Here is a 17,517-nt window from a genome sequence, read left to right as displayed (position 1 = left end):
TGTTCATTGCACACTGGTTCACTAATAAGAGTGCGTTTACAGGAACATCATGTTCATTGCACACTGGTTCACTAATAAGAGTGCGTTTACAGGAACATCATGTTCATTGCACACTGGTTCACTAATAAGAGTGCGTTTACAGGAACATCATGTTCATTGCACACTGGTTCACTAATAAGAGTGCGTTTACAGGAACATCATGTTCATTGCACACTGGTTCACTAATAAGAGTGTGCATTTACAGGAAAAGCTCTTTTGGAGCCAGAGGTCGTAAAGTAAAGGCGCGCTGGCCCTTTAACAAAGTCACCGCGGCCCAACAAAGTTTGGACAACAGTGGAGGCAGAGGGAGCCTGAGGAAAGGCGACAGACTCCATCACACAGAAAAGCCACGCAAATCATACCGACGACTCGTGGAGACTGTAAATTCGTGTCTGCAGAGTGTCGGGGTTAGTGGCACATTTTCCTCAGGTCGAGTAACAGGATGGTAACTGGTCCCCGGACCGCTGACTCGCCTGAGAGTTTTTTGCCGCTGTAGCCCGCTTGCCTCTCCATCTTCTCCAAGTAAGTTAGGTTGGTATGCTTTCGGATTTGAGGGCAGAGCCGCAGTAATGCAGTCACTAAACCAGTCTTTTTTTTTTTTTCTTTTTTTTTTTTACTGTATCCCACTGTTGTCTGCTGGTTAATGTGTAATAAGCAGTGAGGCCAACTTTACGTTTGTCGTTAGCTAGCCGTGTTAGCCGACCGCTTGGCTAACCCAGTGTTATCTAGACTGATGAAGCCACTGGTCACTAGATAGCTGTCTGGCTAACTGACCCATTTACCGTCAGTCAGACTTTCCGGGAACACTAATCTAACGTTAGACGACAGTTAGCCAGCTAGCTAGCCAGGGTGTAACTTGTAAGCTTCTTCTGGCATCAGCGTATCCAAGACAGATCAATCTGAACGCTTTGCCTTCTTTTCTGTCTCTAGCTGGCCAGCGGTCTCTGTTTGAAGCTTACAAAACCATTACGGCGATACAGAAATCCTTTTTTTTTTTGTCCTCGGTGGTGATTTATCCGCTTTTATCACCACTGGGTTTTTAATTTTGAACGTAATTTTATGTCAGTTCGTAAGGGTTCGCATAGCCAGGTAAGGTGCGCAAACATCTAGCTCTCTCCCTCTCTCTCTCTCTCTCTCTCTCTCTCTCTCTGTCTGTCTGTCTCTCTCTCTCTGTCTGTCTGTCTGTCTGTCTCTGTCTGTCTGTCTTTCTGCAGTTTCTGGAGCTGGCTGAGGACGGCTTAGGGCCAGCCCGTAAACAGTGCAGCGCATCAGCAGGTGGGTTAAACATGAAAGTTACAGTGACCTTCGGACGGACTGGCGTGGTTGTGCCGTGCAAAGAAGGATGGACTGTCCGTGACCTTATCCATCAAGCCACGCAGAGGTACAGGAAACTAATGGAACAGGTAAAGATGAAACCTTTAATTTTCCATGCTTATTTCCTAATTGCCTACCCATGTGCTGTAACTCTAAGGTAACCTTAGCCTAAACTATAAGAAAAACACTTAACTGTGGTGTTTATTTTGTTGGGGGAATTTTACAGTGCATTATTATTTATCTCTAGGACACCTAATGACTCCTACATTGTATTGCAATGGGACTAAAATCCCATGAGGATGACACCACATCGGAAAGCCACTTTTTTCAGTTATGCTCCGATAAGGAATTGAACGTAATATGGACCCAAAACGGTTTATGTAGGAAAAAAAATCATTTAAAGGGTTTTCTCTGTTCAGCATCTGTATTGACATTAACACTGCCTGTAGTTATACTTATTGTACCATTACAGAGGATCTAACTCCGATGTGGACAGGTGTGAGAAGCTTGACATTACGAGAGCTGTTGGCTTGGGTCAGTGTGACTTATATCCACTCTGCGTTAAATGCAAATGAAATCTGAAATGCCATGGCCACTGACTCTCCAGAGCCCCGACCCTTTGACTCCTCATCAGAACTGTGCTCTGTCGCTACTCAACCTCATATTGGCTCCATTATTTAAATAGCCCAACGGCCTGAGAGGCACATGCGCGCCTCTCCTCCGTCTAGTCCCCGTGGACGGAGGGAAAAGGCAGATCCCTCTCTCCTCATGCATCAGGCCGCATGATCTGGGCCCTAATAACAGGCCTGGCTCCTTGTCCCGTGTCCCTGTCAAGCCAGCGGTTGGAAATGAGATCTTAGATTGCCGCAAGCTTTACCGGGCTGGTGTTATTGTGTGTTATTGCTCCGCCTTTAGAGGTGGCAGGCTGACCGATGAGGAGACTGGCTGCCCTGGTGCTTACCCGCTGATGCAGGTCTATAATGCTTCTGGAGGCCACTCTGTATTGCACCAAAAGCTAATATTATACAGTGGTATTGGAAGGCTGGGACTGTGTAACAAGATTGCCCGGCGTGTTTATGAGAGGTTTTGGTATGCTGGTATTGTTCTCTTCCTGGGCGAAACGGAACGGATGGGTGTGTGATGTACGAGTCCCCGTCAGCATGGTTTATAAAAACTCTAGTGCCCTTACTGGGGTCCCATTCTGAGCACAAGCGCATACGCACCGCGTGTGTCCAAAAATGCGTCATTATGAACATGCACTCTGGTGCGTGTGCATGTGCTGGAACAGTGCTATTAGCTGTTAGTCCTAGTGGAGCAGGTGTCTGGGCTAGTTGGACTTGCACTGGATGGATGGAGCTGTCAGTGGGGAGTGTGATTGGCTGCTATCTCCTAGGCCCCATTTGCAGGACAGGGGAGCTGTCTGATACAAGCCCACAGAGATTGTCTTTACCCTTACCTAAGTTATTTAGGGTCACAGACAGAAGAGAGGAGACACACACACACACACACACACAGCCATTGGTTTAACTTGTACGTGTACCCATGTACTAATCATAGCATTTTTTCTACCTGTTACATATATCCAGTTCAATCTGTTTCTTTCACTTTCTTTGTCTCTGCCCATTTCTTACACACACACACACACACACACACACACACACACTCTCCTGCAGCCTCTCTCTGATTCTCACCTTCTCCCAAACACACACATTTGGCTTACATATAACCCTTATGATTGGTGGTCGTATACGGCACAGTAGCACTGGGTTAGCACATTACCCTTGATAGGCAACATTATACTGCACTATGGTCCATCAGTCCTGGCTCCACTCTGCTATCGATCTTAAGTGATAGATTGTTTTCATTACTGTTTCTGCTCGCCTATGAGGCAGTATATGAATCAGCATATGAGCTGCTTCTGACAAATGCCCCTCAGCTGTCTTCTGAAGCTTCATTAACAGAGTTAATAATCATAATGTTGAATTTATTCATGAAAGTAGGGAGACTATAGAAATCATGTGACATGATGTCATTCCTCCATGGCAGTGTTTTTTAGAAAAAAAAAAAAAGCCATTTTTATTTCCGTTATAAGCTTGTCATCCACTAAATACAGTCTGTTAGCAATTGACTTTGTATCAGAAAATGCATCGGAAAATATATTTAACCACTAAGCTCTGCAGGTGGCCGCGTGTGCATCACTAAGCACGTTTCCCCCGGAAGCAAAGTTATAGTCCAGCGGGACACTTTACATCACATGTAGTCCTACAGAAAGTCACCATGCTGGGCTGCACAGCAATACGTGAGATACTGCCCTGTTAACTGTTTGTAGAATTCAGTGGATTCTGTGGCATTTGAGAGCTCTGTTTGTGATCAGCTCGTAGACATGTAGAGCAGTTGTTTGGATTGCGGTCGCCTATTCTAGTCATGCAATGCCTTCTCTCCCTCATAAATGATCTGTTTCCTCTTTGCAAATGAAATCCCTATTTTGCCTCAGCTTGTCTCGTAATGAGCCGGAGTACCCTGATCCATATAGGCCCATCTTTAGAGTTTTAACATCCTTGCCAGCAATAACATCACTACCTATGATTTTCTTGTGCTATATTACATGGCCTGGCTTTCCTTTTGAAAATGATTTTGTCATCCGTCAGCTGTCTAAAGAGCAGACTTTTGTTAATGGGTTCATTATGTCTAGGCTTATTAAGTTGCTGAGATCTGTGATTATACTTTTATTTAATAACGAATCCATCTCCTCCCTAAATGTTTAGAATCTTGCTGGTAATGGGATGGGCTCCTTCATTTTACATTGATTAACCATGTAACAAGCGGCCATGTCTCTATCTGAACATTTCACACGCTTGATGCCCCTGTCACTGCTCTGGGCCCGTGTCTGAGTGCTGAGCTGTAGCATAGCACGCCGCCCAGCCTGCTTAGACGGCCCCGCTCCCCTCATTTGGTTTATTCTGCTCATTTGGCTTGGATTAGGTTTACACACAGCGAGATTGATCTTTGGGCGTCCATGCCTCGTTGCTTTACAGCCGCTTAACTTCTCCAGGCGGCAGTAAATTAGGGGACCTTGCGTCGTGTGCGGCATGTGGCCCTGGGCAGTGCTTAGCCGGGTGTCGGCGCTTAGAGCCGCCGCACTCCGGCATCCTCCTGCCCTGGCGGAGGGCAAGAGGAGTCATTAAAGACCAGATTTCAGCGAGTGCTGTGTAAGTCTCAGCCGCCTCAGATCCTTTCATTTTTTTTGTTATGGTAATCGGAGACGTTTTCCTGCAGCTGTGCAATTATGTATTTACTGTGATTTGGGACTACAGTGAACTGAGCAGTGGCCTAGATTTAGATGCAGTAATCCCCCTCCTCTTTTATTAAAATGGCGTCACGTGTATTTGTATGAGTGCTGTCACTTTAAAGGAGCAGAATTACTGTTTAAGGATTTGCTCTGTTTTTGTGTGTGTGTCTGTACTGTAACCCTTGATTGCACTCCTGCTCTCTTTATTTCGCTGCTTGGAAGTCTTTGGAGAGGCGTCTCCAGTGACCCAGCCATGTCTGTTTCCTGTGGGGCGACGTGACGCCTATGATCTGGAGCCAGAGTTCCGAGAAATATTCAGGGCTTGGTAACTCGCGGTAACGCCTGAGTACTCCGTGCCTGTGTGTCTGCTAGCCATTGGCCCTAGGCAGTAAATCCTGAGAAAGGGAGCGAGCGAAGACGAGAGCAGAGGGAGGGAATGTGCTGAGGGCCCAGGGCTCGGAAAGAGAGGGAGCGGGGACAGAGGGATCGGGGGTGGCGGAGGAAGCGCTCGGGAGTCACTCAGGATGTTATCAGGCTGCTTAATTACCCGGGCGAACGTCAGCTGCCGCTCTGCTGTTTTTTCATTACGCGCAGGAATGCTAGGCGCCCGAACGCTGAGCCGAGCTGAGATCATCGAAATGCCTGGCCCGCCTCCAGCACAGCGAAAACAATTAGCGGGCCTCCCCTCGGAAACGGAACTCGTTAGCATCTAGTGTCCCAAACGTCCCATTCTAGTGGTCCAAACATACCACAGAAAACTGCCCCACTGCCTATAGTGACCTTACCCAAAGTGAACTAACCCTCTGTAAGCTAGCCAAATACCAGCATACCAGACCACAGAATATCAGTTTATAAACAGTCCACAGTAAACCAATGCACTGCCAACAATGAACCAGATCACAATATACCAGCCCACTGCCTACAGTAAACCAGCCTAGGGCCTAGTTAACGAGTCTACAGTAAACCAGCCTAGTTAACCAGTCTTCTCAGGCTCAGGCTTGGTCCGGCTATCAGGCACAGCAGCGTTGGTGGGGATTTTAGGACAAAGCGGTGAGAATCGTCTGATGGCCAGCAGCCAGACTGTACTCAGAAATTGAATGAAGACGTCGGGCACGACCACGTTGTATGTCCACCATAAACCTCTGCTTCATTGCTGTGTTAATTAGAAGTGCGTTCGGGTAAGGTGATGTGATGGCACAGCTGGGAAGCACGCGTATTGCCCTGCACACCATGTGCCATTCTGCGACAGCCAAGGTGCCTCTTTAAGGGAAGAGCAGCATCATTTTAAATGAAATTTTGATAAACCCCCCCCCCCCCCAATAAATCACATAACCAGCGAGCCATAACTCAATATGACTGACAGAAATTGGAGTGAGTAGCACACCGCCAGTCAAGCGTTCTCCGCAGGCAGATTCGCCTTCGCAGGAGACCGCCGCGGAATTGCACGGGATCCCCGCACAATTTGCGGAGCTGAATGTTGGAATACTTCGCATAAATAGCGATGCTCGGGCAGACCGCTTCTACTGCTTCCATACTGTTGCGGTCTACCTTTAAACTTAATGGATACCCCGCACGTCATCCATGGTACGTGCTATTCGATAGCCTTGTCAGTGTCTGCAGGAGCATTCCTTCAAGCCTAGATCACGGATAACAGGGCAACTGCGTGGACAACGGCCTCCGCCTGAAGATATTATTGCAAGAGGGTGCATAGAGATGGGGACAGTTCCTGTGCGTGCGCGTGTGCTCACACATGGTATTGTTTCCTAATGAGCTGTTCTAGTACTGGACATTTCCAGCACACAGAGTTTGAGCTTGAGCAGACTGGCCAGATGTGCTGTCTGAACAGGCATCTTCCTGTGCCTGTTAGCCTCATTTAACTACTGATTTAGTCCACACACACACACACCCACACACCCGTACGCATACAGCTACAGTGCTTTGCAAATATTAATTTCATTTGTGCTATACCACATAAAAAAGTATCTCATTTCATTCAGGCCATTAAGCAGCTCATAAGAGAAAATAGGGCAGAGGAGAGAAATCACCGTGTTTGTTAAAGTCGATTCGCATCAGAAATGGTATTTTCATATTTGACCGCAAAGTGCAGGGATGCAGTGCGAAGGTGGGGTGATGGACAGCGTCTCTTATCGTACCATCGTTACCGTCACCACCATCGGCATCACCGTTCTCATCAGCGCGGTAATGATGTTGGGCTTGGTAATGGACCCCTGACATCTAAGACAAAAGCGGCAGAGCGAAAGCAGCTGGAGTCGCGCTGCTCGCCGCCATCAGCAGGAAAACGATGGGAAAATGGCGAGTGCCACGCAGATTTCCATCATTTTATTCCACGCTGGCGCCCGAACACACACCCTCGTCATAGGGCAAGAAATGAACCTTATTGTGGCCTCCTGCACGCCTGCCTGAGTCTCTCCTCCTCTGTCTGGCGCGTAGCCAGCATGGGTCCAAACGTCGGCCGCCCCTCGTTTAGTGGCCTCTCGCCACGCTTATAGATGAACTTGAGAAATCCAGTGAAAGCAGCTTCTGTGCTTCTGTTGCATCGCTGCCATCGCAGTGTTTTCAGACCAAATGTTTCATATGACCAGGAGTTCTTTTGCTCCAAAAAATAAGTGATGATCTTCCTGTTTGGTAATCATGAGCATTTTAAGGACAGCACTTGCAATTTTAGGTTGGATGTTTTAGTGGGGTTTTTTTTAATCATATATTTCAGGATTGCCTTTGCTAGTGTTGGTGGCCTTAACACAGCATGTGCAGGGATGCTGTTGTCCTCTGTAGGAACTCACCGCCAGACTGGGGCAAGACACATTTGCTGTAGACAGTTTGACGTAGGATTTAACTGAATGGATGCTGCATTTCACTTCAGTTCAATTGCAAAACTCAAGGTGGTCTCAGCTTAAGGAGTGAGTGAGCGAGCAAGTGAGCGAGCGATCTTTATTGATCCTGAAGGAAATTGCAGTGCCACAGCAGCTAGACATAAATTGCACATAAACGTACATAAATTGGGCAAAAATAAGAGTAGAAAGATGAGTCAACAAACTGACATAGGAGTGAAACCATTGTATCTATTTACATTATACATGTACTAATGACATGTATTCCATTAGCATAAGGTGTTGCATTAAGGAGCACCAAGTGGATTCATTCCAAGGGAATATGACTAGGACAAGCAGCAAATCCATAACCCTACCCGTGGTGCTCCCGTGGCCCTGCTGACTGCAGATGACTGTAGATGCTCGACTGTGCAGCAGATCGTGTGTCTTTGTGCTAGGTCACGAAGGTCTTGCATCACACATGGTTTGTAAGGAAAAGTGTCAGCACAGAAAGCCTTTCTGATCACACACCTCGTGCACTAACCCTCACTGAGCCAGTTATGGCAGAATGTTCTGTAGTACTTCAAAGCTTTCTATATTTTCTTTGCCCAGAAGTACAGTCAGCTTGGATGTGAAAATTGAGTGCCCTGTTTTAGAGTGAACTTGGTTAACTGTAGAAGAAAGAATGGTTCAGTTGAGAGGTTTCTAGATTTTTGTTGTCTCCCGTTTTTTTCTGGCCAGTTTGAGTTAGGAAGTAGGTGAAATCCTTCCAGACGTCTGGGCTGTGAGCATAGAGAAGTCTGCCCAGGAACTGTCATGCAGAGGCAGGTTTTGTCTTGGGATGACCCTGCGCATCCTGTGGGTAGGCCAAACGTGATGATGTCCTACAGCTGCCTTTCCTGCTTCCAGCATTACCATGAGCACAGAAAGCATGTTTAACCCTCGTTTCAAAACACAAAACTGTTTCTCTCTTGCACTGAAATGGAAGGGATTAATATAATACATGACAAACTGAAACAGAGCAAGCGGTCCCACAGCTGACGACTGCGGATTTGGGAATGGTGACCTTACTTCAGTATTACATAGAGATAGACGCTTACTGCATCCGGTCCCATTCTGCCCCATTCCAGAGCCAAGCTGTGTTGGATCCAGATCCCTGCAGGCGTAACGGCAGGCGACCGTCGAAGCCATTCCTGGTAATGGAACGGACGTAATGTTTCATCTGCGCCATTTTGAAGCTTGTTTTCCTTCACTCGAATACATAAACACATTCTTGGTTCTGATCTGCATTGGGTTTGTTGAAAGGATTTGAGATCTCTCGTGAATGAAAGCTGTCACAGGAAGGCGCTCGCCCAAAATAAACAGAAAAGCCACAGCACCGAAGCTCTCCATAAAATGTATTCTAAGACAGACTACAAGCGCTTTGTCTTGAGAAGACAAGGAATTCAGTTCTGGCTTCGTGCAGGCTGTTTTGCAAAAGGGAATGAACTGGGATCCGGAGTGTTTTCTTGACACCATCTTTGTCCGACGTCGAACGCTTATGAGATTGTGTGCGTATAATTAAACTAATGTGTCAGCATCTTCCATCCCCAACACTAAAAATATAGGCTTTAGAAATGATATTCAAGAGTGATTATGACAAAAAGCAAATCAGATCTAGAAACAGATTCATGCCAGTATGTATTCTTGGCCTCCCAATTAGATGAAGCTATAAAAGTGTCCAGCATGCCTGAAATACCATGTCCGGATGTTAAACTCTCATGATGTCTGGATGTTAAAATCTCCTAATGCAATAAACAGAGTAAATAACATAGTAAATAACAGATCAGCAGTACAGATCGCTATACGTGCTTCAGCTGACTTCCAGTTTGGCTGATGCTATAAAAATAAGTCTCTTGGCATGAACAGCTACAAATATGCCAGTCCAGAACTGTCATAATCCCATCCTCTGTGTAGCAGTCAGGTTGATTTTGTTTGACTTTTAACCAGTCATCTGCCAGCACCGATGACACTGACATTGTTTTGTGTTCGTAGACAAAGGAAGGCATTATTGGTTACAGTGATGTTGTAGCGTGTTGTGTCTGCGTCTCATGTGCGTGTGGTTTTTCCCAGCTGTGATTCGTGACATCACACAACCGTTTCTGATAACTTCTTTTCTGATGACTGAAGCCAATTTTGGCCCCTGTTGGCTCCTAGCAGACCCAAGCACACAGGCCTGTTTAGAAGGTATCACACATTAGTCAGGTTTCCTCATTACTGCAATAACGTATCGAGCATTTACTTAATATTAGCACATTATTAAATAAGATATTTCTGCAAGACCGTATTTCCATGCTAAGTCACGGTTTGTCAAGTGGTGTTAAGTACTTTTTAAATTCTCTGCCAAGACAAGCCGAGTAATTACAAAGTATAGTCCCATATGTATGAGCTACATTGTACTGCCTTAAGGATATGTAAGCAACGTTTTTGTTCTTATTAGATACATATTGTAATTACAGTTGTGAGACTTCTTGTTTGAGGCAAAGATCTCACTGTCGCTCCATCACAAATACTGTTTTTATTTTTCTTGCTTTTCTACAGTGCAATGTAATTAATATACACACACATACAGACATACATACATATATACATATATACATATAGTATATTATTACACATTACTTTCCTTCCTCCTTGAGCTCAGCTGCCTGTGTGACTCCCTCACTCTGCCCACTGGGAGAAACACTGTCAATGTGCTCAGATTCGAGGGATCGTGATGTTCTGCTGTCTCCGTGTCTGTCTGCAGAACACCTGCAGGGGCAGGTTATCAGCTGTGTAAATAAAGTCCATGTCTAGATTAAAAGGAATTTCCAAAGGTGAATCAGCAATGGCGATGCAATTTGGCCAAAGGCGAGGCTTATTCCATTCCTAGGAAACCCAAGTGTCTCGCCGTAAAAAATTGAATTCGTAGCTCTGTACGTTCCCTCTTTCGTTGTGCACTCTGTCATGAGCAGTGGAAAGGTTGGAGCTGGACTCTACTGCTGTTCCAGAGACAGAATGTGATCTCATCAGAAGGTGATCGGCAGACACATGGTAGTAAGCCATGGTAGGAAACCGTTGTTATAGTAAAGAAATGTACTGTGGGAGGAAAGTGAAGTTTTATCCTTGCTGAGATCAGATGTTTTTCAGTGTATGTGTATATTTTTGTATACATTCAAGCTATATTTCAGTGCTGCCAGTAAATTATGGTAACCTAATAAATAACGGTGACAATTGACATTTTTCACTTATTTATTTTAAGAAAAATGAAATGATGTTTCCGTGGGTGGCAAAAGCGTGACTCGCCCCAGGTGCGCCATCTCTTGAACTTACTTCTGTCAGCTGCCACGGAACAGGTGCTAATGATTAGTGGGTTAGCAGAGAGCGGAGCGAGCGTTCCCGGCTGTACGCGGAGACGAGAAAGCTAGCGCACGTCCACAAGCAGCCAAGTAGCAACACATCAAGCCCACATCAGCAGATGGCTCAGAGACCACAACAAGAGACACTGTTGGTGTGTGGGTGCGTGTGCGTCTTACAAAAGGGACTACTAGTCAGTAATTCTCTGGCGTAGTGGACTATCTTAAAATGGTGCTAGACTGCCCTCTCCGCTATATTGCCGGTGGTAATCTTTAGGAACCTTGCAGTTTGATTCAACTTGTATTATAATGTTTAATTTCCTGGGGCTAGAAAACCATTTTTGGATACACCAATCTTTTAAACTGTTATTGAGCCCAAAAACAACCATTATTCTCTGATGTATTTATCAATTGCCTCACACAGTCATGACGGAACAGTTAACTCTGTTAAATGAATCCTGTTACTTGTTACTTGGTTGGGGATCAGGGTCAATTGTAGCATTTTTCCACGTTTAGATGTCTGATGTCAGATGTCAGTTACATTTGAGCTGTGTGTTTGAACACAGGTATCTGTGTAACCATCATCAACACTTTGAGAAAAGAGTTTGATTAGCACCATGAGAACTGCCTTGTGGAGGTGTTTGGGAGGAACTGTTAAGACCAGGCTTTGGGCTACTGTGTAAGCCCGTTTCCTCCATCCGATGTGGATATCAACACCTGTCTGTGTGCTGTACAGGAGGGCGACTTCCTGGTGCGGACCCACCACGTGGAATACTGTGACGGGGGAATTCTGGACCCCGATGATGTGCTCGCCGACCTGGTGGAAGATAAGGACAAGGTAAGGCTAACGGACTTGGATATTACTGTGGTTCGTGTTTATATCCTAATCGTGGTGTCTGGCTGCTAAAAGCCCTGTTCAGCAGCGCGATAGCGAACCCCACCGACACCGTGTAGGTTTGATCCCCATCTGTGCCACATGCACATTGGATAGTTAGCTGCCTCCCCCACACAGTATTGGCCAGACTTGCATCTGCAGGATTGCGCGGCAGACTGAAGCGATTAGCAGGTTTCCTCCTCGCGCGATTTGCGGACAGCAGCTCAGAAAGTTAACAAAGACTCCCCAGCATCGGACAGAGGCGTGCCAAGGTGTGATGGCAGAGAAATGTGTCACATTGGAAATTGCCGTTGACTGCACTGGGAGAAAAAAAAAGAGAGAGAATGTCCTGTGACATTTGAGACAGTCCAGCTGTATAGTAATTTATGGCTATATAGCATACCTTTTCCTGGGGAATTCAGTTTCATATGGAAATTTGAACCTTTCCAAATGCTGATCCTTTCCCATTCCCTAGTCATTTTCACAGAGGAGAAGGCAGCGTCCGTCTGAGCCAGACTCGCTCGGACGTCTGTCCGCCCTCTGCGCTCCTGCTTCTATTGTGTGCTGGATTGTGCGGACACTCCTAACTCAATAACTCAAAAGGGCATTTTCCTCCTAATTGAATTCGTTCAGGTGTCCTGTGGCCTATCAGATGCGAAGCCTTTGATTTCCCCGCACTAATTAATAGGAGGGAAGGAAGCTGTGTAGGCGTGGCCTCTCTGGGGGCGAACGTTGCTAAGATGTTGCCTCATAAGCGCAGAGGGTGTGTGTGTGTATGATTGGCCATAGGCAAGGGAGCCTCTTCCTAAGCAGCAACCTAAGAAGTAGCATTTCATGATTTAAAGATTACTGGCACAGCTCTTAGCTTTGAGCACTCAGGAACCCATGCTTTTATACTGAACATTTCTTTGTGTTAATTGATCGATTCGCGCAAATAAAAACACATTTACTGTATATACGCGCACATGCACACATGATTTGATCCTGCATGAGCAGGAATTAGCTCATAAATCCGGGGTGTGATGTGGAATGCGCTTTCTCTGCGGCCATGTTGCTATGGCGACAACTTCCCCAAATGTCACAGCCAGCATTAGCGTTTCCTGTTGATCCAGGAATTCATCACCCCCTGGTCTCTGTGTAAATGTGTGATTCTTTTCCTGAATACTTTCTTTATACTTATGCAGTGAATTAAAATGCACAGTTTTCTCATGCACCAAATTAATGGGTTGTGGTCTGTATCTTAATGTACTTAAATGACCCTTAAGCTTAAAGGCATGCTGAAAGCAGCACGATTAGTGTGGAAACATTGCTATAGAAATGTGGCACGCTGAGGCCAGGTTCAGTGCAGGGCAAGTTTAAGGCTTTATTTTCAGAGAATGCTTAGAGCATATCAAATAGCCCTGCCACTCACAGGCGTGCCTGCACCGTTTTGTCAATCTTCCCTGAAACTGAAAGCAATTGCTTGTGACCTGTTACTTGCAGATACTGTGTGTGTAAGGGACCTACCATAAAGGAGGCTGTGAGTGTTTGTGAGTGTGAGTGCGAGTGTGTGCGAGTGTGTGCGAGTGCGAGTGTGTGTGAGTGCGTGTGTGTGTGTGGAATGTGTCAGCTGTCTCATCAAGGCAAGGGATCACTGCTCTTGTCATCTCAAACACGACCCTCGTCCTGGTAATTACCATGCCAACGCCTCTTCCACAGAGCATGGTTAACATAGCTCAGAGACAGCCCCGGGGCAGACTTGCCACTGCAAAGACACACACACCACACACACACACTTGCAAAACAAACACACGCTGAGGCAGTAGCTTTTCTCCTGCCAGACCCTGTGTTTTTAATAAAGTCCTTTATACAATCACTCTCTCACACACACACACACACACACACACACACACACACTCACATTGTCTATCTTTTAATCATTTTATAGGCTACATGTTTGAAATATTTGTTGTGCAGATGTTTTGGTTTGTGAGTACTGTCAGAATTACAGTGAGGTTAGAGTGAAAAGTTAGAGAGTATGAGAGCATGGTTACATGTTATGAGCCTAACTGAGGATAGAAGATGACTCACACAATTGCGTCAGTTTAAGGACCTTCTGCTTGCCATAACTGGACTGAGGGAGTTTTGATACAGGCTGTCGGTTAATAGCATAAAAAATGGTCTGTTTTTAACTTTGAAACTTTGAATACACACAATTTTCTTCATATTTGTTTTTTTCTAACTTTAATAAGCTTGCGATAAGCTTTGATATTTAGTAGGAAAATTAACAGGCTGGCTGTGACATCTTTGCTTCAACGCCATATTCCAATAGCAAGTAGTTCATAATTTCAGGATTTGCAATCATTTTAACCAAATCAGGTTGTTGGAGCTTCAATCTTAAATTTAACCCAAGTAAGTGGACTCTCCATGAAGTTTCATGCCCTGTGTTGCTATAGCGTCCTGTGATTGGTCTGCTTTCTTTGTTAGAATGACATCTGGCTGTAGGACAAAATCTGCACAGTGACCTTTTTTCCCCCAAAACAGCCTTTACACTCACACACGCACACACTCTGAACGTGTTAATTGTGTCCCCACGGTTCTTAATCATATTCAGATGGAGGCATAAACTGGTACATGAGAAAACACTTTCTCAGCAGTAACTGAACTGAAAATGAAATTAGAATATTCATCTGGGTCTGTGCTGTAAAGCTGAGAGCAGGGTTGCGTTGCTGTTCTGCTCTGGTATGCCAAGTCCTGCGTTTGTCTTATTCTGATCCAGTTTGAGGTGGGACAGAGGTGCAGTTGAAATGCATAGGACTTTTCTCTACTGCCCTCTAGAGCCAAGTTGTGGTACAGGTCTTGGCTGTCATCACACGCTGCTATCTTTTAGCTGTACAGGAAAGAAAGGAGGGGCAAACAAAACCTCAAACACTTTTTCCACAACACGTTTTTTTTTTTCCCCAACTCAGTAGCCTATTTACAATTTTTCATTTCTCTTGGTGTTTCAGAAACAGCCCCAAAGCTGTGTTTAAAGGTTACTGCCTAATGGAGGCGACGGGAAAATGGAGTAACGTGTTTGTATAATATTGATGTGTGTGCAGAAGGTTAATTAAAACCCCCAGTCATTCATCATGGGATAGGGGCAGGCGGGCAGGTCGGCCGCTCCTCAAATCAATCAGCCTGGCTCGGCTCCCTCTGCCACTAATACCCAGCCTCTGCCCTCATACGACTCACTCCCTGTCTACGACAGCACTCCGCTGCTCCGTATCTTACCGCGTCTTTTCCCGTGTACTGCCTGGAAGCAGACCTTGAGTCGGGGGCCTGTCCCGGCCCTGCGGCTTCACTTGCATAATTTAAGACTGAGGCAAGTGTGCCTGTCTGTCCCAACCCCGACGCCAACGCCGACCCCTCCTGACCCGCCCTCCTGGCCTGAGCTGCATTGGTCTGATGGCGACTTGACCCGTTGCCAAGCGTAAGAGATGTGTTGTGTTTTCCTCTTCCCTGGTGGTGTGTGTCTCGCTTGCTGACCCCGGTTGTCTCTGACTGGGTGCGCGGCGTGACAGATGGCCATTTGTTTTGGGGGCCCTCTGCGTTGTCTTAACTTCTCATCCTGATGATGTACACATTCCAAACTTTGCCCTTCTTGCGGCGACTGGTCTGAGGCCTCTTGCACCAGGGTTTCCTGTGGATTCGATCATGGTTGGAACCAGCGGACCAGTGTGTTGACAGCATGGTCAGGCGTTCTGATTCGTTTTTCCCCAGCTCTCTGAGGAATACCACTGCAGGACCGACGGTGTAAAAACGGTGCAATTTTTACTTTTAAAGTGATCTGGAGTAGTGTTGAACTTATGGCAGCCTGGGAACTGCCTTAGTTATATTACATGTACAATTACTGTTTTATTAGAGCAAAATAGAATAATCCATTACCTTGAGGCAATAACAGGAGACAAGAAATGAAAAATTCAGCATCCAGTTCAAGATCTGCAGCAGGGTGTAAAAGTCTGGGCCTGCTACCATGAACCAGGTTTATTCATCTTGAATCAAATAGTAAGAATAGAATACTTTTACTCTGTTTATACTTATTGTTCAATGATACATTATTTAAAATTGAGAGAAAGGAGGTTTGGTTGAAACTCTTTGATTCCTTGTTTGAAGCTGAAATGGATGTAAATATCACTGTTTGGTATTATTTGCTACTTTGTCGACGGGGGCAAGGTTACTTTGTTCCCAGCACATGGCAGCTACCCAGAGCGCAAAACCCCGCAGCACCCACCCAGGCTCAGAGGAGAGGGCTAACTGCTGTTCGCCGACACACATCGCTAACAGACACCTGCAGTCGGCTGGCCTGCGGTCCATCTGACTGGGAGGGAGGATCTAGGCCACTGGGGGAACTGGGCTGGTGATGGTGGTAGAGGAGCTGAGGGCTTGTTCCGCTGAGTGCTGATGAACTCTTCCCCATCTTTCCAGTGCCTGCCAGCGTACTGGACCGTAAGGGGGCGGCGCCTTTGTTTCTGTGCTTCGGTAGTCAGCAGATTTATTTGCACCTTGAACTCAGGATCCATAGTTACGTTTGGTTTCTATGGATACGGTTTCATGTGTGCAGCACGGGTTGCACTGTACCACAGTACTGAACGTTCAACAGGTTAAGGGTCTCGGGCACATGCTCCTGAGGCGTCTACGTCCTGTAATCGTGTCTCTGGTGCCTGCGGCTTTGAACTCGAATGGCCCCCGGCATCGCCCCAACGCGGGACTCTGCTGCAGGACTATGTTTGTGCTCGATATCCTCGTGCCTTTAAGAAACATCAGGAATAAGTGTTGTTTTTTGTTGTTTTTTGGTTTTTTTTGTTGTTTTTCTGTGGTGCAACTGTATCCCCGACCTGAACCAGCAGGTCTAGCCCCATTGTGCGGACTTCCCGTGGCGTTCACCGTTTGGTAGCTCCAGTTCTGGCACTCCCCTGCCTCTCCCCGGTGGGCCCCCCTAATCTAGCTCATGATGGACTTCGTAATGGGCCGCTGAGTTAAATCAAGTGTGCTGGAGCAGGAAGGAGCACTGTCCCGCGCAGGGCGGTCTGGAACCCGCCTGGGACCCGTCGGTTTACTGCGCACGCAGGTTCTGGTGTTGCAGATCCGCTGCTGGCCCGCGGGCCCAGGGCTTAGGCTTGTCCAGGTTATGCCAAACATTAACAGTTCGTCACAGTTTGACTCCCACCAGGCTCCGTAGCTGCGCTCATAAGCCGTCGGGATGTTGAGACCCATTTTAGCCCTGACACTTCTGAAATTCCCCAAATAGGTCTGTTGTTCTAGTTTTGTTTTTAAACTGGATACTTTTTTAACCAACTGACCTCTTTCCGAAGGGCTCTCCCCATCCTCAGGAGCACACCCCAAAATGTATGATAGAAACACGTGCCAGTGGGGGCCTCCCCAGTTACACAGTAGGCAGCTTTTTGCTTGCTAGCCTTGGCCTCTCCTGTAACAGATTTCATGTCAAATTGTTTCTTTGTAGAGGTGCGTCAGCCCCCCCCCCCTCAACAGCCAAAGCGCTCATACTCAGCATGCTACGAGTTGGTTCTGGACGCCGTTCTGAGGGGCCTCTTGCCGTACAGTGCGTCAGGAACAAAGGCTCCCACGAGAGCTGGTGCAGCTTCTTTGGTGTGCGCTCGGCCTCCACCCGAGCCGGCGAGAGCGCGCGCATGGGCGTGCGGAGTCTTGATGATCGCTTTTTTCCAGTGAGGGGAAAAAAGCGCTGACATTTGGAAGGATTAGAATGTCTGCCGTTGCTTCATCTGGAGTGCTCAGTACAAATTAAAGACTCCATACCCC

General features: G+C 46.5%; 1 protein-coding gene across 12 annotated transcripts in view; it reads left to right on the top strand.

Moving 5' to 3' along the window:
* Positions 1-308: 308 nt before the first annotated feature.
* Positions 309-17,517, top strand: part of pard3bb (par-3 family cell polarity regulator beta b) — a 166,413-nt gene continuing 149,204 nt past the window's right edge. For 10 of the 12 annotated variants that reach the window (XM_027025790.3, XM_027025788.3, XM_035523518.2 and 7 more), the window contains exons 1-3: positions 309-561; positions 1,254-1,442; positions 11,581-11,682. In XM_027025790.3, the coding sequence (XP_026881591.2) occupies positions 1,326-1,442; positions 11,581-11,682 (219 nt within the window). In that variant the 5' untranslated portion in view covers positions 309-561; positions 1,254-1,325. Of the gene's footprint in view, positions 571-1,253; positions 1,443-1,824; positions 1,888-11,580; positions 11,683-17,517 lie in introns of those variants that run through there. The other 2 variants (XM_081713525.1, XM_081713526.1) reach the window with 2 other exon arrangements.

The sequence above is a fragment of the Electrophorus electricus genome, chromosome 4 (genome assembly GCF_041902795.1).
Source record: "Electrophorus electricus isolate QZ-2024a chromosome 4, ASM4190279v1, whole genome shotgun sequence".
In the NCBI taxonomy this organism is placed as follows: Eukaryota; Metazoa; Chordata; class Actinopteri; order Gymnotiformes; family Gymnotidae; genus Electrophorus; species Electrophorus electricus.
Note: the sequence above shows the minus strand (reverse complement) of the source record. Positions and strands in the feature narration are given on the sequence as shown.